The sequence below is a fragment of the Ornithorhynchus anatinus genome, chromosome 7 (genome assembly GCF_004115215.2).
Source record: "Ornithorhynchus anatinus isolate Pmale09 chromosome 7, mOrnAna1.pri.v4, whole genome shotgun sequence".
Taxonomy (NCBI): domain Eukaryota; kingdom Metazoa; phylum Chordata; class Mammalia; order Monotremata; family Ornithorhynchidae; genus Ornithorhynchus; species Ornithorhynchus anatinus.
This window is the reverse complement of record NC_041734.1, coordinates 55,766,128-55,793,351: the sequence shown is the minus strand read 5'-3', so window position 1 is coordinate 55,793,351 and position 27,224 is coordinate 55,766,128. Positions and strand designations below refer to the sequence as shown.

Genomic DNA, 27,224 nt, shown 5'->3' with positions numbered 1-27,224 from the left:
AACTACAAGATTACGGAGATGTTAGCAAACCCGGGTGACGGCTGCTCCATTACAGTGATAAATCTAGAGCTTTATATAGAAATAATAAGACTGTACTTGGGGAGGGCGAGGCAGAGTGGGAGCAGCAACCATTATCTTAGCAAACAAAAGCACGGAGAAGGAGGCGAGAGAAGCTAGGAAAACCTACAGGTGATCTTCCTTAGGAGAAACAGAAACAAATCGCCTGGAAAGCATTTGTACGGAAGGGTTGGAGTCCCCTGATCTGGTTGTGTTTAAAGGGATAGATGACTGTCTCTCTGGCCTAGTTAGGCAGAATCTATTGAAAATCCTCCTAGGCCAGGGGCTTTATGAGTCAGTGGGAGGGGAGGCAGGTTCATCTCATCTTTGGTGCACACAGAGATGCTCCAATTATTTAATTTCTCCATTGAATGTTACCAGAGATTCATGGAGGGAAGACGCTCAGGAGTTTTTAGGAGCTCAGCTACTTCAGGGGCCAGTGAGCCCTGTGCAGGGACTGGAAACCAGTCTCGACATGGCAGTGATCCAAAGGCCCTCTCAAATCTTCTCTGAGGGCAAAGCATGACCCCACCAACACTGTAGTACCATCCCAGGCCGGGCCCAGGACAGAACTTCTCTGGGGAACCATCCCCCTATCTGCCTCTCGGGGATCGGCAAGTGGTTCCTGGGATCTTATGTCCCCTTGCCTAACTCATAAGGTGCTGCTCCTGCCTTCAGATAGACTTACTCCAGAGTGAAAGGATCTGCCAAAGTCCAAGGAAAGGGAGTCATGTGCATCTGGAGTTAATAAAAGCATTAAAAAGTACCACCCAGCCCAGTATTCTGTCTCTGACAGGGTTAACCAGTGTGGTATAGAGAAACAGTGTGACGGTTGCCCTCCTTGACATCCAATCACATGATTAAGGCATGTTCCATCTAATAAGGCTAACACTTCCCTCTAATAACCTATTATGGTACTCCCATCCATGAATTTATCCCACCTTTTCTTGAACCTATTGATATTTTTGGTCTTCACAATTTTCTGAGATTATTCCATATGCTTACCTCTCATTATGTGAAGGAGTGTTTCCTTTTATTTGACTTGAATCTACCAAGCTCAAGCTTCAGTAGGCACCTCCTAGGATTTGGTCAACAGTATTTGTAGTGTTCATCCTTTTTTACACCTTAAAACCTCACCCTTCTGATCATAAGGTAGTGAAGGACATAAATGTAAATCAGGGATGAGGCCTCTAAAATAGAAATACGGAAGGGGCAAATACCTCAAGTTCCTCAGTTCCCTGGGAGAGTGAATACCCATGAAATCTAAGCTTTGCCTAGCCCAAGACTCTCCGGTCATTTGGAAACAATACTGGGACAAGTGATGCTCTTGCAGGTCTGGAGAAGTTGGCCCCTTTTCTTGAAAGGATTAAGAGACCACATCTCCCCTTCTCCAGTCTCCTCCGGTGTCTGTTCCAATGTGAGAATGTCATCACTCCCCCTTACTTGTGAAGTAATCATAACGGGATGCATCTGCCTTTGGAGATTGGAAGGCAAAAACAGCAACAGATGTAAATTTCAGAGTGATTTATCGACAAGTATTCTCAGACTCCAGGGGAAGCTCTCAACTTGTTTCCCTCCTCCTTGCGTCTCTCATCCACCTCACCTCCAAGGGGACTTGACAATTGCCGCTGTGGCTATCCAGGAGTTGGAAGGTACAGATTCAGACTCTCTCCCTGCTCCCCTGAGGAGCCTTAATAGAACCTCCACATGTGATCTGTGGGTGGTTCCAGCCAACATTACCCGCCAGAGTTAGATGGCTGGCAGCTGGTCCAGCAGAAAAACTGATTGACCTCCAGCTTCCAGAGGCAGGGCCGTGGCTGTCCCTCCTCCTCCTCATGATCCTCCCACAAGCCAAGCCAGGGCACATTCCCCTGCCTTTTCTCCCAGCCTGAAGATAGGCAGTACTGCTCTCTGGCTACCCAGCTGCTGCAGCATTATAAATAGTTATGGGGGGGAACAAACTACTGAGCTTGACTGGAATCTGTCCTAAGAGACCCTGTCTTTGGCAGCAAGAGAGCTGTCTACGGGATCCGGTCCCCGATTCCTCTCTTAGATGCTTCCTAATCTTGATGGGTGTGCTACATTGGCCGGAAAGCTATGGATTTTTCAATGCATCACAGTTGCCCCGGCCCTGACCCCAAACCCAGCTTGGATCAGGTCTCTGTCCACTCCCCAAAGGACTATGACTGTAAGCTCCAGACTATAAGCTCCTTATGCATAGGGAATGTGTCTGTTGTATTGTAACCTAGCACAGGGCTGTAAGATCACCCTCTGGGCTGTAAGCTCACCGTGGTCAGGGAGCGTGCCTACCAACTCTGTTATATTTTTTACTCTCCCAAGTGCTTAGTACAGCACCCTGCACACAGTAAGTACTCAATACAATGGACTCAAGCACTTAGAAAACACTCATATATCACCAACTGATTACCAAAGCTTATCAAAGCCCCAAACCAGCCGAGCACTGAGCTGGACAAAGGCAGATAGAGGATGCCTTGGGAAGCAAAGGGAAACCTAGCAATGGCTGAATCAGATCTTTTTATGGTATTTGTTAAGCGCTCACTATGTGCCAGGCATCGTACTAAGTGCTGGGGTAGATACAAGCTAATCAGGTTGTTCACAGTCCACGTCACACATGGGCTCACAGTCTTAATCCCCATTTTACAGATGAGATAACCGAGGTATAGAGAAGTGAAGTAACTTGCCCCAGATCCCACAGCAGATAAGTGGCGGAGTCAGGATTAGAACCCAGGACCTTCTGATTCTCAGGTCCATGCTCTACAATTAGGCTCTGCTGCTTCTCAGCTATTGCTTTGCCAGGACTAGTCCAATCTTGTAAGGGCCCCGAAGAGCTTTTGAGAATTCTTCTCACGGTGGTACATCCCTGTAGACTGTAAACTCCTTGAAGGCAGGGATCGTGTCTACCGATGCTATTGTATAGTATTTTCCCAAGAACTTAATACAGTGCTCTGGACACTGTAAGGGCTCAATTAATACCTTTGATTGATTGATTGATCCTTGTTTCGTGCTCTTACAGGGAAAATTTAATTAGCCATTCAATATCGTACTCTCTCAAGTACTTAGTACAGTGCTTTGCACTCAGTAAGTGCTCAATAAATATGACTGAACAGTTCCCCCCCATTCCCCTGCAAGTATTGTTTCAAATATTGGGGTCGGAGGGTGGAGAACCCAGGATTGTGATGTCCTACATGTGAGAATTTGAACTGTTAGAAAGTGCAGGGGCATGTGACCCCCATCTCCATGCTGCCCGCAGGATGCCATCCCTCTCTGCAGGACAAAGAACATGAGAATCTGCCCACACACTGATAACAAAGTTCAAGAGGAAAACTCATTGGAGGGAACTTCAAAGGTCCTTCTGAAATCCAAAACTTTTACCACCTTCGACTTGAGACCAAGAACAGAGAGGTGCCAGGACTGCCCTCTTCCAGGAGGCTAATTAGCAAACCAATCAATCAACCAGCCATTATTCAAGATGTCTCAGGAGATCCTTCACTGGCTAACTACTCCTGGGGAATTCTCAAATAGTCATTTGTGAAGAAGCACACCAAGCCATTCCCCTGACTGGATTTCCATCCCCCACAAATCTGAGAGACCCAAGGGCTCCCCATCTTCAGAGCTCTTCTGAAATCTCATCTCCCCCAAGAGGCCTTCCTTGATTAATTTCTAATCTTCCCTGGTCATGTCTCCCAAGTCAGCCCTTCTGCACTACCTAAGCACATGTGAACTCACAACCTCCTGTAGAACTTAAAGACAAATTTTACACGGCCCATTAAGCACTACTTGAGCCTTTAGTTATCGGTAACATATTTTAGGATCTCTCTCCCTTGCTAGAATGTAAGCTCCTTGACAGCAGGAACTATGTCAACTGAGTCTACTATGCTCTCCCAAGCACTTAGTACAGTGCTCCACACCTCTGGAGGTGCTTAATAAGTACTACTGCTCATTTGAAAGCAGAATATACCCAAGACAGTGGCCCTGAAAGGATTAACCATCATTCACGCTTTAAAACTAATGAAAAGCATTTGAGGGGAGGAGGTGGGAGGTGGAACATTTGAGACCTGCATCAGCCCCTTGCTTAGAATACTACCAGCTCCTGCTGGTAGTAAATGGACAAGGATTATTTAGTACATTTTACAGATGGGGAGCCTGAGGTCTGGGAGGGGAGTAGCCTCAGGGCAGGCAGCACAGTGAGGTAGAACCAGAGCCACTAGGAAAAGGATTCAGAACCCCAAGGTAGGGGCCATTCCTTTAATTTCCTAGCTCTCCCTGTTCTGTCACAAAGCCACAAAGATGGGGAGAAAGAGGAGGTGGGGGCAGAAGGCTGGGGGTGGGGCGGAGGTGCTACTCACACTGGTGGCATACTGTATGTCCTTCCAGATGGAGGTTTCACGGGACAGGTCAGAGGCCTCAAAGAGGTTGTCCAGAATGACCTCGCCGATCATGTCATGACGCGAGAAGCGGTCAAAGTCGAAGACGCTCAGGTGCAGCTTGCGGTCGACCAGCTCCTCGTAGGGCACGGGGAAGTGGAAGTTCTCGTCGAACGTGGGGTTCAGCGTCTTACGGTGGACACGGGTCTGGAACTTGCACTTGCGGTCAGGCAGGAGGTAGATCTTGACATAGGGGTCCGAGCTGCCGCAGAAATCTTTGGCCGGAAGGTCGAATGCCTTCAGGATGCACACAATGAGGGTCTCGTTCTCATAGTCGTATTTGAGGCTGAAGTTGATCTTCCCACAGGTCTTGGCCGCCTCATTCTTGGCTTCATCAGCATCCACCGACTTCTGCTTGTAGAGCTCGGGCTTGATCCGGCCGATGCTGGTGGGCTGCTCGGCCACGGGTGGGGGGTCGTTGCCGTAGTCCACGCTGGACACGTGCATCTGCCGGGGTAGGTGGCGCTTGAAGGAGATGTGCCTGTGGGAGGGGAGGAGAGAGTATTCAACCTGGCCTGAGGGGAAAGAAGAATGGGGCAGGGGATGAGGGGATGGATGTAGGTGGCCGCAACCCAGATTTGCGCCCCTCCCTGCTGCCAGCCCCAAGGATGAAGCTGAAGGACCAGGCCAATCCCACTGGATTGTAAACTCATTAAGGGCAGGGATCAGGCCTACAAACTCTGTTGTATTGTACTCTCCCAAGGGTTTAGTACAGTGCTCTGCACACTCTAAGTACTCAATAATTACCAGGGAAGGATCGATTAAGGCCTCCACATGTGGGACTAGAAAAATGGCTGGAGACAGACCTCCTGGGGTAACAGCAGAATGACAAAGGGGTCATATGCCAAGCACTGTTTTATGCGCTGAGGTAGATACAACTTAATCAGGTTGGACTCAGGCACTGTCCCTTTTCCATTTGAAGGAACTGAGGCACAGAGAAGTGAAGTGACTTGCCCAAGCTCACACAGCAGACACATAGCATAATGACAAAGGGGTGGCACATAGTCCAAGGGGTCAAGGGATTCTCTGATTGAAGGGGTGGTCTTGGTCTGCCCAGACCCTTCCGGGTCAAGCTTGTTCTTGGGAGAGAGGGGCCAGGATCAATTCATCTCATTGAGAGATAACAGAGGCAAGACCCATCTAGTCAGTGGGGATGCCTGGGCTGCACAAAGTCCCCCTAAACTTTCCATGAAGCACCCCCTCCTCACACAGAGAAGCAGCGTGGCTCACTGGAAAGAGCATGGGCTTTGGAGTCAGAGGTCATGGGTTCGAACCCCGGCTCTACCACTTGTCAGCTGTGTGACTTTGGACAAGTCACTTAACTTCTCGGTGCCTCAGTTACCTCATCTGTAAAATGGGGATTAAGACTGTGAGCCCCACGTGGGACAACCTGATTCCCCTGTGTCTACCCCAGCGCTTAGAACAGTGCTCGGCACATAGTAAGTGCTTAACAAATACCAACATTATTATTACATCCCCCTCAACCCTCTCCTCCTGCCCCCTTCTCCAGAGGGCAGGTAGCCCAGACCATTTCAGTCAGGTGGAAACCACAAATAATAATGTTGGTATTTGTTAAGCGCTTACTATATGCAGAGCACTGTTCTAAGCACTGGGGTAGATACAGGGTAATCAGGTTATCCCACGTGAGGCTCATGGTGTTCATCCCCATTTTACAGATGAGGTAACTGAGGCACAGAGAAGTTGTGACTTGCCCACAGTCACACAGCTGACAAGTGGCAGAGCCGGGATTCGAACCCATGACATCTGACTCCCAAGCCTGGGCTCTTTCCACTGAGCCACGCTGCTTCCCATACCAGAAGGAGCTGGAGAAGCAGAGGGGGATGGGTCATCCTGGGTTGTTGAGTAGTGATTTCCCATCTGAGCTGCAATAGTCAATTAAAGGACCTGAGCCCACCAGACTCGGCACAGTTTCACCTGCATGGTACCAGGTTTCCGCACTGTGATGAACTCAACACTTTTTCTACGTGCTGACAGACAGATGCAGTGCGGCCATAGAATGTCTGGTACAGAGTAGGTGAGGGAGGCCATAGGGTCAAGGAGAGATGAATTTGAAAATCTGACCTAGTTCACTGGTTCAGAGACCAGAATGATTCTACTGGAGGCAGAGACCAACACAGGAGATAAATCAGGGAAACCTGCCCTGAGGCATAGTGAGAAACATTGCATTTGCTAAAGAGTGCAACGTTCTGGAGGGAGTTAAAGGGCCTCTTCTTTGCCAGTAGAGAGGGAATTGGGCCACTTCTTAGGCTGTGGGAGTTGAGTTCACTCACCAACAGCAGTTCCCCCAACCCTTGTCAGGGATGTCAAAACCCAGCTAGAAGGAGTGTTAGAAAGAGGAAATAACAATAATAATAATAATAATAATAATAATAATGCTGGTATTTGTTAAGCTCTTACTGTGTACTGAGCACTGTTCTAAGTGCTGGGGTAGATACAAGGTAATCAGGTTGCCCCACGTGAGGCTCACAGTCTTAATCCCCATTTTACAAATGAGGTACCTGAGTCGCTGAAAAGTTAAGTGACTTGCCCAAAGTCACACAGCTGACAGGTGGTGGAGCCAGGATTAGAACCCATGACCTCTGACTCCTAAGCCTGTGCTCTTTCCACTGAGTCACACAAGGTATTGGGAGGGAGGGAGGGAGGGAGGGAGGGAGAGCTCCATGGTCTTCTGGGATTGGAGGAGCAGAGTGAAATGTGCAGGCTGGGCTGTAGTAGAGTTTCATTCACTCGTATTTATTAAGTGCTTACTGTGTGCAAAGCATTGTACTAAGCACTTGGGAGAGTACAATACAACAACAAAGAGACACATTCCCTGCCCACAATGAGCTCACAGACTGGAGATGAGCTCACAGTCTGGAAATCAGTGAGGTGAGGTAGGATGGGGGGTGAGCTGATCGAGTGCTTTAAAGCCGATGCTAAGGAGTTTCTGCTTGATGTGGAAGTAGATGATGCTGAAGTGGATGGGCAGTCATTGGAGGGAGGTTTTTGAGGAGTGGAAAGACATAATAATAATTATTATGGTTTGTTAAGCACTTACTATGTGTGAGCTACTCTACTAAACTCTGGGCATTGTACTAAGAACTGGATAATTACAGTGCCTATTAAGCGCTTATTATGTGCCAAGCACTGTTTTAGGCGCTGGGGTAGATACATGTTAATCAGGTTGGACTCAGTCACTGTCCCTTATGGAGTTCACACTCTAAAGTATCATTTTCCAGTTGAGGGAACTGAGGCACAGAGAAGTGAAGTGACTTGCCCAAGGTCACACAGCACACATGTGGCAGATCCGGGATTAGGACTCAGATCCTTCTGACTCCCAGGCCCATACTCTATCCACTAAGCCACGGTAGAAAAATGATCCCTGCTGCAGATTAAATTATGGTCTGGAGTGGGGAGAGACAGGAGGAAGGGAGGTCAGAGTGGAGATAGGTGCAGTCAAGATTGGACAGGATAATAACAAACAGTCCACCACGCTCTCCATATTCAAAGCCCTACTAAAATCAAGCAGCATGGCTCAGTGGAAAGAGGTGGAGCTTGGGAGTCAGAGGTCATGGGTTCTAATCCCGGCTCTGCCGCTTGTCAGCTGTGTGACCTTGGGCAAGTCACTTAATTTCTCTGTGCCTCAGTTACCTCATCTGTAAAATGGGGATGAAGGTTGTGAGACCTACATGGGACACCCTAATTACCTTGTATCTACCCCAGCGCTTAGAACAGTGCTTGGCACATGGTAAGCGCTTAACAAATACCAACATTATTATTATTATTATTATTATTATATCTCTTCTAAGGAGATTTCCCTGACTCATCTCTCTGCCTTATTCTCTCTCCCTTCTTTGTCACTTAGGCATTTGATTGTGTACCCATTAGCACTTTGATAATGACTACACCCCCAGTGCTGTTGGGGCTGAGGGTATAGTCAGTATCAAAGTACATATGTACTTTGTACATAGTAATTAATCAGTATTCATATTATGCATTTATTGTGTGCACAGTACTGTACGAGGCATTTGGGAGTGTACAGTATAACAGAGTTGGTGGTCCCATTTCCTGCCCATGGTATTTGTATTTGTTAAGCGCTTACTATGTGCAGAGCACTGTTCTAAGCGCTGGGGTAGACACAAGGGAATCAGGTTGTCCCACGTGGGGCTCACAGTCTTAATCCCCATTTTACAGATGAGGTAACTGAGGCACAGAGAAGTGAAGTGACTTGCCCACAGTCACACAGCTGACAAGTGGCAGAGCTGGGATTCGAACCCATGACCTCTGACTCCAAAGCCCGTGCTCTTTCCACTGAGCCACGCTGCTTCTCTATAATAATGAGCTTACACTCTGCTCTTCCCCATCTGTAATTTATTTTAATGTTTGTCTCCCTAACTAGACTCTAAGCTTCTTGAGAGCAAGAATCATGACTGCTAACTGCATTGTATTGTACTCTCCCAAGAGCTTAGTAAAGTGCCCCGTATAGAGTAAGCACTCAACAAATGCCAGGGTTGACTGACTGACCGATCAGATGCCAGGATATCTGGTTGATGGTAAAAACAGGGAGTCGGGGCATTCATCACTCTGAGATTGGCCTCTCCCAGCCTGACCCTGGGCTGGAGTTTCCTGTGGCAGAATTTTAGGGAGTCACATGGGCCTTTTCTGGGTGTTGGCCCTTTCTACCCACCTCCCTGCTTGGGCATTACATGTGCCAGAGACACAGAAGCAAATAACTGGGGGAATAGAAGGGGTGTTGGGAGGGGGTGAGTTGGTTTGGCTGTGTATGCACAAAAATCCTCTCTCACCCCCTCCTATAGGACTCCTTCCTGGTGGTCCCATGCCTCTTGTCACTTTTCTCCTGAGTCCAAACTCCACAAAGAGATCAGAGACCCCAGATATCATCTTGTTCATTCTCCTGCTTCATTCATTCATTCAATCGATGTTATTGAGCGCTTACTGAATACAGAGCACTGTACTAAGTGCTTGGAAAGTACAATTCGGCAACAGATAGAGACAATCCCTACCCAACAACTGGTTCACAGTTTAGTTACTTAACCCAAACAAGGAGTTTATGGGAAACAACTGCCACAAAGGAGGTTCTGGCACTTTCTTCCCAGTCCCCAGTGACTCTAAATCCTCTTAGTAAGGAAGTTCTTTTTTTTCTTGGTATTTGTTAAGCACTTACTTTGTGCCAGACTCTGTACTAAGCACTGGAGTCGACACAAGCTAATCAGCTTTGCTATGGTCCATGTCCCACATGGGACTCACAGTTTTAATTCCCATTTTACACCTAAGGTAACTGAGGCAAAGAGAAGTTAATTTATTTGCCCAGAGTCACACAGCAGATAACTGGTGGAGCCAGGATTAGAATCCAGGACCTTCAGACTCCTAGGCCTGTGCTCTATCCACTAGGTCATGCTACTTCTCTTCTTCTAACTCCAGTCCTTCCTGTTCCATTTGCATTCCAAGTTATCTTGTTCTTCCCTTTAGTGGAACTGCAGAGGAACTCTATTTCAGTAACTGACTCTGAGGTGAGAGCCTGAACAGATGCTTGATAAGGAGAATCTGGCTTGGCATTTATGGGTACTAAAGGGAGCTAACTACAGTATTCTGAACCCAGTAAGTTCTCAATAAATGCCATTAATTGACTAACTAAAGGAGACGTAGTGAGCTCTAAACATCACGGAGAGAAAGTCAGAGTCGGTCATACCTGGTGGACGAGGCTGGCTCTGTGGTTTGACGCTGCAGCCGTGTGTGCCGCATAATATGGTCCTTGACGGACATTTGTACCTCAGCCGGGATATCTGGGGATGTGTGGCTGATTTTCACAGCTGCCTCCAGGAAACCCATGGTTGCCGGGTCCTTCAGTTTGTCTGCCATGATGTCTATAGGGCCGGTGGTGGCGGCTCTCTGGAGGTCAGCAGGGTCAGCGGTCAAGACACTCTTGTTCCTCCCAGGGCATCCAACACAGCTTCCAAAAAAGAAAGAGAAAAACTACCACCAGGGCCAGCCCACACGCAATAACTACCATGGCAAGGAGGCTGACAGAGACATTTACCGGGGCGGGAGTGGGGAGCCAGGAGAGCCACGGGCAAAGAGACAAAGCAGGGGCAGCATATGGGGGTGCAGGGAGTAGGAGGGACACGAGAAGAGTACGGAGGGAGAAGAGAATAGAGTGATTGTGAGAAAGCCACCAAGTCAAAGGAAAGGTGTTTTTCTTATAGAAAACAAATCAACAAATGCAGATGGATTTTGTGGCTGGAGGCTGCAGCCTGGAGCCTCTTCCCTCTCTTCCTCCCTCCCTGGAAGAGGGCACTTACAAGCAACTTCAGTAGAAGGGGCCTGAGCTAAAATGGAGAAACCTATCCAGGGGAAGTTGTCAGCTTTTGCAGAAAGGATATTGGGGCATCTGTCACTTGGAAACATTCATTACTGATTCTCCCAATCCAAAATGGTCCCTAAAGTCCTAGGGTGACTGCCAACCCTTAAATGGGCCCGGCAGAGAATAGTGAAAAGCAACGTGGCCTAGTGGAAAGAGCATGAGTTGGGGTCTTAATCTTGGCTCTGTCATTTGTCTGCTCTGTGACCTTGGGTGAGTCACTTTAGTTCCCTGAGCCTCAGTTTCCTCCTTTGTAAAAATGAGATTCAATAACCCTCAAACTCCAGGTCTTCCAGATGTCTGACCACATCATTAATAAGCCAATTAACTATATTCACTCTTTATCACTCAATCACTCCCCATCGGTCTGAAAAAGCTTATGAGCTTTCCCAAGTGCCGAGCACTCTAGAGAGGGGCTTATGCACGGAGAAGAGAGCCCGTTGACTACAAAGCCCTAAAAACAAATCCTAAATATCTCTACAGTAGTTAATTTACAGGATGAGGTGTTAATACGATGCCGCTACTGTAAACAGCACCAAAATCATTACTGTGAGATTATTACAAAATTGAGAGTTATTGTATTAAGATAATAATATCATGGCAATATCAGGCATTAGGGTTGGTGGGGAGTAAAGTCTCTGTCAGCCCAGCCTTCTTCCAGGTGGGGCGTCAGGCTAATGGAAACGGGTTCTAGATTTCATTTTCCCTAAGGTATAGAAGATTGTAAGAAAATCTGTTAAAAAGTAAAAATATCAGTTAAACGATACCCTTATTAGACATTTGGGGATTTCTAGACACTTCACATCTGTTCTTCATTACAGCTGTTCCGCAGACATTCCCTGGAATACAAATGGCATTAAAATACAAGGCATTTCTAGGGCCTCTCTTCCCTTTCATCCAGCATCTTATTTGGCTCTGGTAATAATTAGAGTTTTAATAAGAAAGGTGAATGGGGTGAGGGGGACAGTATATGAAGAGATGCTTTACATTTTTCCTCTTAACAAAAATGTGAATTCAGAAACAAGAGGAATTGAAAAAAAAGAAAACCAGTTAATCCATGCAGTCATTCTGAATTCTCTTCACATGACCTGAGGCTGTTGCCTCCTTCTCTGTTTTCTGATTAGAGAAGGTAGGAAGTATGGATTATTGGAAAAGAGCCCTCAGTATGCAATATTAGCAATAGAAACTGGGGCTGCGTATGACCCAACCTGCAGCAGAGGGGTTTTGTTGCTTGACCCTGAATGATCAGGGAGAAATCTGCTTAAAAATGGAGTTCTGTCTATCTCCACTACCATATTTTGTTATGAGGAAAACTACTTGTTCTCCTCACTGTCTGGGGAAATGCCTGCCCCAGGACCAAGGAGACCTCTCTTCCACTTTCCTTGCCTTTGCTCATAAACTTCCAGGAAAAGGGAGGGTGGGGAAGAATTATCTGTCCGGGGCTTTGGAATGCCCCTCAGGCATGCTGCCTCTCAGCCCTGGCAGGGGGCATCTTCCCTTGGGGCAAATGTAGATCAGGAAACCAAACTATGACTTTTTCATCCCAGGAGTTGGAGATCGGAGGGAACTGGAGACCGTGTAAGAGGAATGAATGGGGATCATGCTCATGATCCAGATGTCTGCACTTCCCCAGGTTCCCAGAAGTCATTGCCTAGATGAGACCAGCTATGCTAGAGCCCAGGGAGGGGTTGTGTGCTAGGCACTTAGTACAGTGCTCTGCACACAGTTAGCACTCAAAGAATATGACTGAATGAATGATATACCGATTGAATAAATGAACTGGGAAGTGTGCGGTGCCTGTTTTAGGAAATAACACCTTGGCTAATTGCTGTTTGTACTCAGAACCTCCACAGAGACTCAGATGCCACAGGCACGATGCAACAAGAAGCTTAGGAAATTGCTGTCATCGGAGCTTGCGGTCTTCTTGGGTCGTGGCCTTAGCTCTGACCTGGTCTTCCTGGGATTTAGAGCAAGGAGGCTGGCCAGCTCAATCTCCAGACCTTCCACAGATCCCTGTGCTGCTTGGGGTAAGATGATTCTCTGGGATTCTTCTTCTCCCCAAACATTTTTGTTCCTTGACACTCCCTCCCCGTCTTCCCCCTGCCCTCCTCTCCCCCTCTGGCAAGAAGAGGATATTTTGAGAATTGAATCTAGATGACAGGGCTCTGCCAAACACCTGAACCCTGCATTGATGACTCCAGTCTCCAGTGCCTTCAAAGAGGGAAGAAACAGATGGAGTCACCAAGTAACCACCCCAGTGTCTGGCATATAGTAAGTGCTAAACGAATACCATTATTATTAAGATGAACAGCTGAGGTAGCAAGGCCAAAGCGTGTCGAGTCAGAGGTCAGGCTGAGCAGCCCCTGTAATCAGTAGCACACAGTGTCACAACTTGGGAACAGGAGGTGACAATTAAAAGATAGGGGTGGGGGGTGGTGAAAGGCAGCTTACGAGCCATGTTCTGCCACAATATCGAGCCCTCTGATGAGCTCTGTCTTCTATATCTCTGAGGTATGGATTTTCATCATGAATGGGGAGAATCAGCATAACCTAGGCCTGGGAGTCAGAAGGACCTGGGTTCTAATCCTGATCCTTCACTTGTCTACTGTGTGTCCTTGGGCAAGTCACTTCAGTTTTCGGTACCTCAGTTACCTCATCAGTAAAATGAGGATTAATACTCTGAGCCCCATGTGGGATAGGGTCTGTGCCCAATCTGATTAGCTTGTATCTACCCAAGCCCTTAAAACAGTGCTCGGCACATATCAGCACTTACTAGTTATTAAATACCATTAAAAAATTGTATCCATTGAGCACTGTGCACAGAGCACTGTATTTAGCACTTGGATTTTCCCAAGCCTTCTCCATGTGCTTTGTTTGGTAAGGGGCATAAAACCTGGGAGCAGGTGAGCAACCTTCATTGCCGAAGAGCGTGGCTCAATGGAAAGAGCCTGGGCTTCGGAGTCAGAGGTCATGGGTTCGACTCCCAGCTCTGCCACTTGTCAGCTGTGTGACTGTGGGCAAGTCACTTCACTTCTCTGTGCCTCAGTTACCTCATCTGTAAAATGGGGATTAACTGTGAGCCTCACGTGGGACAACCTGATTACCCTGTATCTACCCCAGCGCTTAGAACGGTGTTCTGCACATAATAAGCACTTATCAAATACCAACATTATTAGAAGAGAGGTCCCTGTCCTCCAACTATGAGAGCTGGAAAAGAAAAGGTCCTTTCTGGAGGCAAGGAGATGAACAGGATGACCCCAGCAAAGGAGCCTGGACCAAAATGGAAGTTTCCTTGACTCTGGTGCTTTTTTCACTTTCTTTTCTGAGCCAAGTGAAAGGACTGTCCTTGCAGTGAGGGGAGTTTGAGGTTCTGTTCCTGAGCAGAATTCCCCTCTGTTGTGAAGGGTATGTGGGTTAAATTAAGCTCTGTAGGACTGCATGGGGAGTGGGTAACGAACACTCAGATCACCATAATATCCTGATTTAAAAAACCTCTTCTTCGTCTGCCCCTAGAACCTGACCTTGCACGAACTAAGAGTGGCCAGAAACGGAGTTGAGGAGGAAACCTGTACGAGGGAGTGGGGAGTGAAGACGACATGTGAAAGAAAGCAAAATTAGAAATTTGAAACCAGGGAGGGAGGACAAGAGGTTAAACTGTCTGTCCAATATTTAATGCTTATAAAATTAAAGTGATGGGAGCAGAGGAAGATGGGAAGGCATCAGATTGTGAGTTAATTCCTCATTTCCTGCTGCCTCCCTATTAAAGGCCTCATGAACTCAGGGCTAGGGGGCTCTGTCAGCCGTGGAACTGTTTTATCCTGAACAGGGTTGATGGGAAGGCAGAGGCGATGGCTTCTTTTTCCCATTCTAGGCCATAGCCTGGCCAGATTACGAGCTGGTCCCAATAATCAGACTTGGCTGGCATTCCAAAGGCACAAAACTCTCTAGCGTGAGGAAAATCTTGTATGGCTCTGACCCAGGTATCTCTGGGGATAAGCAGCGGAGTTGGCTGGAGGAGGGAGGCAGAAAAGGATGGGAAGGTGTCAGATTGTGAGTCAATTCCTCAAGTGCTTCGGTCTTTATCACTCCAAGTCTCCTCAGGTCCCGCATCCACAGGGCCAATATCCAACCTCTCTTTTTCATTGAGGATCTGAATATCATTTCTAAGCCCCCTCTCCTCGAGGATGTGTCATCGCTATTACCGTCTCCCTCCGAACCTTCCCCTCCGAACATGCATTCACTGCTACCCTAACTTTTGGTAAAGGGGCGCCCCCCCCCCCCCCCCGACTTTGCCCCTCTCCCCAGGGCAGAGCTAAACATTTGGGGGTGGGCGGAACCCACCTCCTCTACTGAAATCCAATTCAACATGTTGCTGAGACATTTTTATATATTTTCTAGGTCCCTCCCGAGGTGTACAACCATACGGGGGCATTCCCAGAAAGCAAGGGGCTGTCTATAGGGTGGGCTGTGCCCTAAACTAGGACACTGCAGCAGGAAATTGTTGGGGTCTGGGGTCTCCTCATTCACCCCGGGGAATAATGGCCAATGCTTAATTAACTATCAAGGACTTATCTCCCATCCTGACACTTCATTACTGGGCCCCAGAGCCCCAGCTCCCCTCAGCTCCCATTATTCCCCCAGCCGCATTAGCTATTCATCCTGGGCTTTTATCTCCGCTATTGTAACAACATTTCTTTAAACCAGCTTCCAAGGCAGGAAAATCCATTCCGTTACTGTATAAGGCCTTTCCCATTAACAGATCATAATTGAAAAGATAAAACTGAAGAGGAGGGGAAGCAAAAGGAACAGGGCATTTCCCTACCTAAACACAGGTCAGGGGCTGGCTAGCAGGGCCAGGGGCTGGCTAGCAGGGCTAGGGGCTGCAGAGACCCTCAGCTGCAGAGAAAACTCATCCACTGCAGTGCTGCTGCTGATGCCACTGCAGAGCGCCTTTTGCACACACATATATCCACACACACTCACACAGAGCCCCCCACAGAGACACGCATTCAGAAGATACACAAATACACATACCTGTCCACAGACACATGGACCTTTCCAAGGATGCTCAGTCACAGTTAAAAGGTCCACGAACCCTCTTTACAGAAAGAAATCCATATACATGGGTACACACAAGTCCCCCAAAGTATATTATCCATAGTGGCACATTCGGTACCAGTTAGACTAGATGGTCGGACTCAAGAACATCAGGGAACAGGAGGGAGAAGTTTGGTAGTCAGCTTTACATTCATGCCAGCCCTGCCCACCTGCCGGAGGCAAATTAAAAATAATAATAACAATGATAATTGTGGTATTTGTTAAGCGCTTATTATATGTCAGTCACTTTACTAAGCACTGGAGTAGATAAGAGATAATTGGCTTGGACACAGTCCCTGTCCCACATATGGCTCACTGTCTCAATCCTCAATTTACAGATGAGGTAACAAGCCCAGAGAAGTTAAGTAACTTGCATAAGGTCACACAGCAGACAAGTAGTGGAACCGGGATTAGAAACCACATCCTTCTTATTCTCCGACCTGTACTCTATGCACTAGACCACACTGATTCTCTGATTGGGTTCTCCTGTGAGATCTCGGGGTGCTATTTTTCCTGTGGATGTTCTTTATTCTTCAAACGAGTTCCTCTAGACTGTAAGCTCCTTACGGACAGTGAGAGTTCCTACCAACCCTGTTGTATTATATTCTCCAGCGCTTAGAACAGTGCTTAGCACATAGTAAGCACTTAAATACCATCATCAACATCCTACAGTAAATGCTCAGTAAATATCACTGATTGACTGATTGAAACTTGAGGCTCTACTAATAACTCACACCTTAGACCCCTGAATTCACTTTTGTCATTTCGAATTAGAGTGAGTTTTTCACTAGTATTTTAGAGAAATGTTTAAATAACACTTTCAAACGATTTGAACCAATATGGATTGCAGGGCATGGAGAGAGAAGTGGTTTTATTAAAATTCCCCAAAGGTTTGGGATTGGCCCACAGAGGATTTGCCTAGAATAAATCCAGTGTAAGAAATAGAAGTTGCAGTTTGGGACTCATCAGACTTCTCCCGTGCTGAAGTTGGACCAATGCTCCTTCCTCTATCCTGGCTCTGATCTGTATCTGAGATTCCAGTTCCAGCTTCCTGGATACCTTGTCCCCTTTCTTTTTCTCTTTATTGTTCAGGGAGCACAAAAGGAGCCTCTCCTGTCCAGGGGAGGAGACGAATATCCACCCCCGCCCCCACGTCTCAGTTAAAGATGATCAAAGCTATCATCATAAATATTTTCCATCACTCTGGCCTTCTCTGTTGCTGCCTCTCCACATCCATATGATTCCACCTCTTTTTCTCCCTTTGGCTCTATTTCTTTTTCAGGATAAAGGCAGCTAACAGACACTTCCCCTTTTCTCTCATCCTCTCCCCCAGACTCCTTCCCTTTCATTCATGGTACTTTCATTTTGTGGGGTTTGAAAAAAAAATGGGTAAATCTAAAACCACAAGTGTTTACTGACTGATTGAAAGAGCAGTCAAAACTGAAAATCTGAAATGGCAGTGCTCAAAGACAATGGAAAAATAGGTAACAATCAGCCTCTCCCTTTTGGTTCTTCTATACCTACCTCTCCCACTAGAGTGAGCTAGAGACTCTGAATGGTCCTAAAGAGAATCCAAGCATAGACCCTCAGATGCCAAGGGTTTCTGACCCACCTTCTAGAAAGACTGCCCAATTACTAGGAACATGGGGAGGAGAGGTAGACTCTCTTAAGAAGCAGCATGGCTCAGTGGAAAGAGCCCGGGCTTTGGGAGTCAGAGGTCATGGGTTCAAATCCCGGCTCTGACACTTGTCAGCTGTGTGACTGGGCAAGTCACTTAACTTCTCAGTGCCTCGGTTACCTCATCTGTAAAATGGGGATTAACTGTGAGTCTCATGTGGGACAACCTGATTATCCTGTATCTACCCCAGTGCTTAGAACAGAGCTCTGCACATAGTAAGCACTTAACAAATACCAACATTATTATTAAGAGGAAGGGAGTCTGACGTAGGGAGGTCCTACCTGCAGAGGCATTCTCTGTTTGGGTACCAACTTCAGATTAGGAGGCTTTGGGACACAGGAAAGATTAAAGCAGTTTCTTTTCAACCACTGTGCTCTCTGCTTTCTTACAGACATCCACGGTCTTGGAGATATTCTCTAAACAGGCCCGATCTCAATATTCCGGCTTCCTTTTCAGGCCCTGGCTGGAAATGAAGTTTCCCCAAGAAAGTAGGGAAAGGGCAGAAAAGAACTTGGGTTATCTGCCAGGAATGACTTGGGAAGAGACTACCTGCATGTCAGAGATGGTCTCTGACAGACCAAACTTGAGGGTAGTGAATGGGCTTAGGTTCAGGGCCTGAGAACAGGGAACAAAATATTTGGGATATAGTTGAAACAAGGAGGGAAAGCGGATGCAGGAAAGAGCCTGAAAGAACATGGAGCTTGGAGAAATGGGAACTTGGGTTGAAAAAGGTTGTTGCTTAGGTAATAAAGGCTCTGTTTGTCAGTCTGGCTGGGAATCCATTAGGAGAATCTGTGTAATTGAAAATTCAAGTTTGGGGGAATTGGGTGTTTAGTTCCTTTCACTTCCCCCATGATTTCGGCTACTATGGCCAAGGCATGAATGGGGATAATTAGCAGAGTCCAAACAGAGAAGGAATTAATGCTCCTGACAAAGCCATGATGAGAACAACCTCTTTCCCAGGAAATAATACTAGGCTAATTACAGCAACATGGAGCTTTATTACTCTGCGGCCGATTTCAAAATCATTAAGAAGATTCATAGATAAATCTGAGCCTAATGTATGGTTATGTTAATCTGGTTTTGGCTCTAAATTAGTAATTATTATCATTATCATCCTCTTGCCAAGCAGTTGAAATTACCCTGGCACCTCAGGAGCCCCTCTGAAGTTACAGTGGCGGTTAAATGTTGGGATCAACAGGAAGCACTGATGACCAGAGAGACTTAGGCCCGAAGATGGGGAGAGGAGGAAAGCCAGAGTTCATCTCGAGTGGTGATTTGAAATTGTAGCTGGGCCAGCTGGGGTGGTTGGTGCCAGTAGAGAGCAAGCGAAGATTTGTCAAGGCTATTCAGAAAGAGGACATTAGTGGTGAGTCTATCACCAGGACATTATAGTTATTGCTATTGTTCTTGTCTGTCCGTCTCCCCCAGTTAGACTGTAAGCCCATCAAAGGGCAGGGACTGTCTCTATCTGTTACCGATTTGTACCTTCCAAGCGCTTAGTACAGTGCTCTGCACATAGTAAGCGCTCAATAAATACTGTTGAATGAATGAATGAATGAATAGTTAGTGATGGAGTCTCCCGGCATCAACAACAGCCGCGCCTTAGACCAGTGACAAAGACTTTGAGGCAGAGAACCTGCAGGAAGGAATGGAGTAGATGCCGCTCATGCTCACTCGTTCCCCCTGAGGCAGTGGGTGCAACACATTCCAAAATACATACAAAAATTTGACCAAAGAAACCCATTTATGGCCAAAGTGAACACAAGAGAGTGCCGATGCTGCGGTGTAGTGATGCACACCAGCAGGGGATTATCATAGGCAACTGCCACTTTTGGGGTCTTCACTGCCTACCCAAACCAGCTATTTTCAGGATTTCTGATGAATCTATTCACCACGAGAGACCTCCCCTCCTCCACCCCGGCTACTGGCTCAGAAACCTTCATGGCTGATAGCATAAAGCTGTGTAATAAATGATCAGGAGTCAACCCCCAAAAGTCAATAATCAAAAGGCAATCATCGAATGCTATGTAACTGATTGTCAGTACTACCAATCATCGATATCTAAACCTCATCTCTAGTCTAATCTCAGTGCTCTTACTTAGCACTGGCCTCGACATATGAACCCCTTACCCTTAAGAGAACTCTCATGGTTGAGGTTTTCAGTGGGATGATTGTAATCTTTGGAAATGTCAAGGATTAAAATTTATGGATTGCTGCTTGGATTTCAGGAGCTGAATTTTAGTGATTTGGGGCTTGCTAAAAGCAAGTTGAGAGTAAGATTAGGATCTCCAAGTTTAGAAAAAATCCCAAATGCTGTCCTCAAGATACTCTCCCCCTTGAGCTGGGAATTGGACCCACACATCAATCTCTTCCTTCACTCTTTCAGAGATGCCCTATTTCTAGGTCCTGACTAGATGCAGCATGGACCCAGGCTTAGAGTCCTCTGATTCCACCCTATTGTGATTACTCTTGTCCCCTAGGGTAATGGCCTCAACCACAGAGGAAACTGGTCAGAGCCTGAAGCCGTGCAAATCCCCCCTCCCCACCCAAACCACACCTCCCCTCCAATTTCCTGCCAAAGGGCAGTCAACTCCAAGGACTCTATGAAAAGGAACTGGAAGGGAGTTTTTCTCTACTTGGATTCTCAGAAGGACTTCGATCTTAAGAATATCCTTACCCTCAAATCCGAGGTGGCCTCCACCACACTGCATCTTGTGACTTCTACAACAGCTGGCTTCTGGGTCCAGGGCCCTGGCCTCCTGGGACTTTTGGAGTCAGAAGCCCCCCCCCCCCCCCCCCCCAGGGCCTTGGAGCTGGCTGAACTTTAGTTATTGCTGATGCTTAACGAACCAGAATCTCCTCGCTTAAACAAACTCTCGGGGTATCTCAAGCTGGTGAGAAAGATGGGAGGGTGATCAAAAAGTTATAAAAGCATATGGATGAGAGATAGGTACCCAGGTTTATCAATTAAATGTCTGAGATTAAATGTGCTATTTCACACCCATGTCTTCATCAGGGAAGCTCTGGGGGCCTACCAAGCATCCAGTTCAAAGTCACGGGGTGAATCGGAGGATGCTTTGAGAGTAAACAAATGAATGAAAACAAACCTCTCATCACCACTGAATCTGTGTGAAGTCTTACTTGATTTCTATCCCTGATCCGGGGGAGTGCAAAGCTGCAGCTGGACTCGCTCTATGCAGCTGGCCTCAACCTTCCCGGGCCACCACTGGGACCCCGACCTCTTACTCTGGGCTCAGACTCTCATCCCTGAGACCTTTGAGGGACAGGACCCTGTCTAGTTCCCACCTGCAACCTTTGATTCGGTACTCTGCACCCCATTAGCTCTTAGTAAATACTATTCCTACTACTCGCTCAGAGGTCTGCATCCACCTTCAAAGCATTACTAAGGTCACATCTCCTCCAAAAGGACTTCCTTGATTAAATCTTCTTTTCCCCGGTTTCCTGTCCCTTCTGAGTCATTTATGCACTTCAATCTGAGCCCTCTGGATGTTTGATATTTACCCCATCCCTGACCACACAGCACTTCTCTACATATCGTTAAGTTAGGTATTATAAGCTACATATTTATTCATATTAATGCCTGTCTTCCCCCTAGACTGTGAGCTCATTATGGGCAGAGAATGTGACTGTGAATTCTGTTGTAGTGTACTCTCCCAAGTGCTTAAACAGGGCTCTGGACATAGTAAGCCCTCAGTCAATATGACTGATGACTGATGATGAGGGAGGGAGAGGAGAGAGAGGGGCAGCTCTGAAAAATGGATTTTGGCTGATGGTAATTTTCTTGGACAAAATGGTGAGGTCAAGTACTGTGTGCTCTGCACACAGTAAGCGCTCAATGAGTACGGTTGAATGAATGAATGAAACCTACTTGTAGAGTTTGGTTCTTTAAATGACATGGTTTAAATTGCAGCAGAAGGGATTTAGGTAAGGTAATGCCCTCAAATTTCTGATTGTACACTCCCAAAGTGCTTAGTGCAGTGTTCTGCCCACAGTAAGTATTCGATTTATACCACTGATTGATTGTGAGGGATGTGCAATTTTAAAGTAATGGAAAGAAGGCTCTCTGCCTGGGATGGTTTATTCAGAATCAGAGGGTTGGACCAGATAGCCTCTCGAGTGCTCTTTCAGTTCTGGGATTCTAATATGAAGACTTCATTGCCCCTCATTATCAGTTGCATTTCCCTGAGGTGTAGGCATCTCTCTGGAGTCTCATGAAATTGCCAGCCTAGGGAACAAGGGGAGGATTGAGGTGGGGAGCTCCTGTCAAGTCCATTTTATCCATAAAAACCTTAACAAAATCAACTGAAGAATCCTCTGGCCAGACATCTGCACAATGGCTGGGTTCAGGTGGTAGCAAGTGCGAGCCTGGGAACAAGTACACCTGGGTTCCACTGAACCTCCTGATTCAGCTATCTCTCCTGGGACCTTTGCTGTCAACTCCTCCCCACCACTCCCTAAATTGGGGCCTACCCTTATGACCAAGAGAGGGGAGAGGGAATGTCCTGAATCTGACCACTATCCAGCCATCCAGTCCCCAGCTACCTTCTGCCCAACTCCTCCGACTTTGAGCCCTTGCATTATCCTGCCCCCACGGCTGTCGCCTCAGGGGTCCCCGAGGCTGGTGACTCAGCCACCAAACTTCCCAGAGGGTAAGAACTCCAGCTTCTTTTTCTGAGTCAGAGAAGAATCTGATTCCCACAGATGAGGCCTGGGAAGTTCCAAGGGGCCATGGGGAGAAGCAGCGGACAGGACATCCTAAAGGAAGAAGGGTGGGCAGGGGCCAGTGGAAGGATGCTACTCCCAGTCAGAGGACTTTGCAGCACCAGCCCTAGAAATGATAAATCCTGCTGGAGTCCAACACGCTTGTAAATAAAGAGGTGGGGAATACCGATATAAAATCCATAATCCCTAGTTATCGGCCCAACACCTCCTCCAGCCCATAGCATCAAAACCGCATTCCCTCCTACTAGCCCAGGGGAGACACACGGGGACTGACCCTGGGACCTACGGGCTGGTGACTGTCGCAAGGTTGGATCAGGGCCACTCATCAGAAGCCAGGAGCGGGACTGGCAGCGTGGCCAAGTCTTAGGAGGGAAACAGGCCGGCTCCGCACCGAGAGGACCCCATCGCGGCCCGCTCACCCCATCCTAGTCCGATAGGTTGGAGTGCTGATGGACGAGGGGTGGGAGAAGCATGTTTGGTCATCCTGATAGAGGGATTCGGACAAACCCATTTGGCTTGGCTTCAGACACTGTCCCTCTGGGTGGGATCTAAGCCGAGAGCTCTCTGGATGGAGATGAAGAACCTGCAACCTCCCTGCTTTAGCGTCTCGCTCTTTGTAAGTTCTTCCTAACATCTGACCTTAGTCCTGCCTGGTGCAGGATCAGTTTATTTCTTCCCATCGGGTCTTAGAGGAAACGGGGGGGCACCCCCTAAATCACTCCTCAGGGACACCACGAAGGTGTGGAAGTTGGCTTGCGGCCCTCCCTATTCCATGACCCCCGCTCCAGAGTGGAGTCCACGCTCATCTTCGACTTGACTCGGGGTTCAGAATCAGAAGCATTTTCCCTCCCTCTCTGACTCCGGACCGCTGGGACACAAATGGATCCCTTCTCCCTGCCTATCTCCAGCCACCTGGTCGCCTCTGTGCCTCGATTTCCCCGTGAGGGGAAGGGACAGCGGGTGGACTGAGAGGGGAAAGCTCTAGAGCACCCCAGGGCAGTGTTGGCTTTCAGGATAATAATGATGACGGTATCAGTTAAGCGCTTACTATGTGCCAAGCACTGTTCTAAGCGCTGGTCTGCCGCCATCTCCTCCACGGTGTCAGGGGTGTGTTACTTTGGCGGGGGGGGGGAGGAGAGAGAAGACCCCCGGCCGGCCCTTCCCTCCCCTGAGGCCTCTGGCAGACAGGGAAACGTGCGGATCTCGTCGGGACAGGACCACCATCACCCCCCTCCCCCCCGAACACACACACACACACACACACAAACACCCTGTCGTAGACATAGACGGACACGCAGACGACAGACACGGGCACGCGTGGATCCCGCTTCACCACGCGGGCAGACACTGGCACCCGGCCGAGGAGGCAACATCTGCAGACCTCGGGCGGAGTGCCCGGGGCCCCCGTACCCCCATTTAAACGCGCCCCCACCCCCCATGTCGCGACACCCTCATCGCCCCGGGGAGAGTCGGGGGCGGGGGGGGCGGGTCCGTCTTACCCGGCTCGGCTCCGGCCCCTGGGACCCCGAATCCGCGACGTCCAGAGGTGGGAGGCCGGCAGGAGGAGGAGGAGGAGGAGAGGAGGAAGAGGAGGCAGAGACGGGTCCGGAAAGTGGCAGCCTGGGGAGCCACTGAGTCCCCGCACCGGCCCCGAGTCCGAGCGAGTCAGGGACCGAAAGAGAGAGAGAAGAGACAGAGGAGAGAGGGAGAGACAGAGACAGAGACAGAGAGAGAGGAGAGAGAGGGACAGATAGGCAGAGAGCCACCCAGCGTGTTATAGACTGAGGGAGAGAGGGGAGGGGAGAGGGATGGGGAGAGGAGGGATGGAGGGAGGGGAGGGAGGGAGAGGGGGGAGATGAGGAGGGGAGGGAGGGAGGGGGAGGGGAGGGAGGGAGATGGGGAGGGGAGTCCCCCGCAGGGACAGACAGACACACTAGAGACACTCCAAGACAAGGCTTCTCTCCTCCATCCACCTTCTCGCCCTCCCCACCCCCAACCCCCCGCAGAGACAGAGACACACCAGAGACACTCCAAGACAAGGCTTCTCTCCTCCATCCACCTTCTTGCACCCCCCCCCCCCCCCAACTTCCCGCAGAGACAGAGACACACCAGAGACACTCCAAGACAAGGCTTCTCTCCTCCATCCACCTTCTTGCACTCCCCCGGCTCCCTCTCCCCCAGTTGCCCTGGGCCGTCAAAGCGGGCAGGGGGAGAGGAAGGGGCCAACCGAGGCTCATAGAGCTCCCCCGCCCCCATCCCAGAGAGCCTCCATATCCCCAACTGAACCCAGGAGACCCGGGGCTCCCCCTCCCTGAGCGTCTCCCTCTCCGGAGAGCCCAGAAGGCGAACCCCCAGGGGATCCGGTCTCCTCTCCGCCTCGTGCTGACCGAGGCCGGATTCGAACCCAGGTGCCGGTTGGGGAGCGGCGCCGCCCCCTCCCCGGGGAAGGGAGGCTCGGTTGGCAAAGTTACGGGGCAACTCAGGATGGGGGCTGGAGGGGGCCGGGGGTGGGGGGCTCCAGGGTCCCCCGAGCACTGCAAGTTGGGAGGAGAGACGGGGGTCCCGTTACCTGGCTGGTGACTGTGAGCCCGTCGTTGGGCAGGGGTGGTCTCTATCTTTTGCCGAATTGTCCATTCCAAGAGCTTAGGACAGTGCTCTGCACGTAGTAAGCGCTCAATAAATACGATTGAATGAATGAATGAATGGGCGCTGGGGCTCGCCTGGGGGGGACAGGTCCTTGGGGCCAGTCCTGGGGGGAGGGGCGGCCCCCTACAGAGCGCGGCCAGGAGCCCCAGGACCTCCCTATACCGCGGCCCCTCCGAGCCCCCTCCTCTCCTCCCCTCCTTATCGCCGGGCCGGGCTCCCTAGAGTTCCCTCCTTCCGCAGACCCGTCCCCCCTTCCCATCTCAACTTTTAATCGCTGGGCTCCGGGGGCTCCCCATTTCCCCTCCAATTACTTCTGGGGACCTTAAGACCACGGGCCGAGGTCGGAGCCGGGGACAGCAGAGAGTCGGGCGGACCTTTCCCCATCCCCTCCTCTGCCCCCTGGGAGAGGGAACCCTGGCCAGGCCTGGCCCTGACCCCTTTGTCCGCTTCCTGGCTTCCGCGGAAGTGGGGCACAGGGTGGGAGCGCGGATCGAGAAGGGAGAGGGAGGGCTGGAGGCTTTCAGCCAGGAGCAGAGGGTTGGAGGACCCCACCGAAGGCCAACGTCGTTGGTTTAACAACCACAAGGGGAGACCTGCTCTGTCCACCCCAGTGAAGGTAGAGCAACAGGGAAAAGACTGATGTGGCAGCTGGAGGGGTGGGAATTAAGTAATCAGCTCTCTATAGCACCTACATGGCAAGGGTGAGAGGCGGAGACCCTGACCTCCTTACTGCCCGGTATGGACAGCACCGCCCAGGCCAAGCATCCTCCCGACCGGCCCAGCAGCGCGCACACGTTGCCATGGCAACCGGAGGCAGCCACTGCCGCTCCACATCAATGGAAAGAAAAAGTTGCCAGAGGATCTTGGGGATAGAGCCCCCTTCCCCTTTCCACCCAGCCAACCCCCTCGAGCACAGATCTACCTCTTTCCCCAGGAGGGGGTCTTATAAGTACAGAGAGATGGTGAGGGGGTCATTTAGAGGAAAGGGACCCCCTCTCTTGCTCAGAAGTTCCTCGAGCCCGGTTGAGGTTAAAGGAGGGGCATTCAGTGTCTTTATGGAGAGGGGGAAGCCTAGTCATGGGTGAGGAGAGTCCTCCAAGAAAGGAAAGGACCCTCAGAGTCCAATGTGGAAGTAGAATGGTAGGTCGTACTCGTCCCCCCGCCCCCCCCCCCCCCCCCCGCCTCTTCGCTCCGACAAGGACCCGGACAAGCTGGCATTTCAGCACGGGCCTGAGAGTCAGAAGGTCATGGGTTGTATGACCCGATGCAAGTCACTTCACTTCTCTGGGCCTCAGTTACCTCATCTGTAAAATGGGGATTAAGAATATGAGACCTATGTGGGACAGAAACTGTACCCAACCTGATTAACTTGTATCTACCCCAGCGCTGAGAACAGTGTTTGGCCCATAGTTAGTGCTTAAAAAATACCATCTTCTAGACTGTAAGCCCAGTGTGGGCAGGGATGTCTCTATTGCTGAATAGTACTTTCCAAGCGCTTAGTACAGTGCTCTGCACAGAGTAAGTGCTCAAAAAATATGATTGAATGAATGATTGAGGGTTTGGTCCAAATAGCGGGAGATGCTTCTGCTCTTTAATTCCTCTCATGTTACCACCCCTCAACTGAGGCCTTGAAATTCTGGTTTTCCTGGATCACTCAAATAACAGGACGAGCTCTGGATCTGGACCTCTCCACTGACTATCAGTCTTCCCCATTTCTCCTTCTTTCCCAGTTAACCCAAGTGCCCAATCACTTGTTTCAGTAAAGATCTCAGGGATTAATGGAAGAGGAAGCCCAAGACAGCATGGCACAGGTCCATACCTGCCTCCTCCCCTCAAAGGTCCCAGCTGGGAGGAATAGCTGTGAGAACATGTGTGTTAGGGAGAGCTACTAAACACACATTCGAACTCCCCTCACAGATTCAAATAGTCCCACATTATTATCTTAAATTGTGAAGGCTAAAGGAATGCATCATTTCCTCCAGTTCCAACCATGAAATCACCTCTGAGACCCCATTTTTCTAGGAAGGATGGCAAGAAGGATGAAAATTATGTATTTCAAAATCACTGAATTCAGAAAATTTTCCTCTAAGGATCACTTGACTCTTTAGCTTCATGCAGAAAGAGAACCATTCTAGGAGTCAGAAGATCTGGGTTCTAATTCTAGCTCTGCCACTTG

At 49.1% G+C, this 27,224-nt stretch overlaps 1 protein-coding gene across 1 annotated transcript in view; it reads right to left on the bottom strand.

Moving 5' to 3' along the window:
• The window catches only part of SYT6 (synaptotagmin 6), a 63,065-nt gene extending 37,215 nt beyond the window's left edge, over positions 1-25,850 (bottom strand). Inside the window, exons 1-3 of the mRNA XM_039912741.1 lie at positions 25,741-25,850; positions 10,213-10,473; positions 4,425-4,983 (exon numbers count right to left, since the gene is read on the bottom strand). Of these exons, the coding sequence (XP_039768675.1) occupies positions 4,425-4,983; positions 10,213-10,473; positions 25,741-25,850 (930 nt within the window). The remainder of the gene's footprint in view (positions 1-4,424; positions 4,984-10,212; positions 10,474-25,740) is intronic.
• Positions 25,851-27,224: the final 1,374 nt, after the last annotated feature.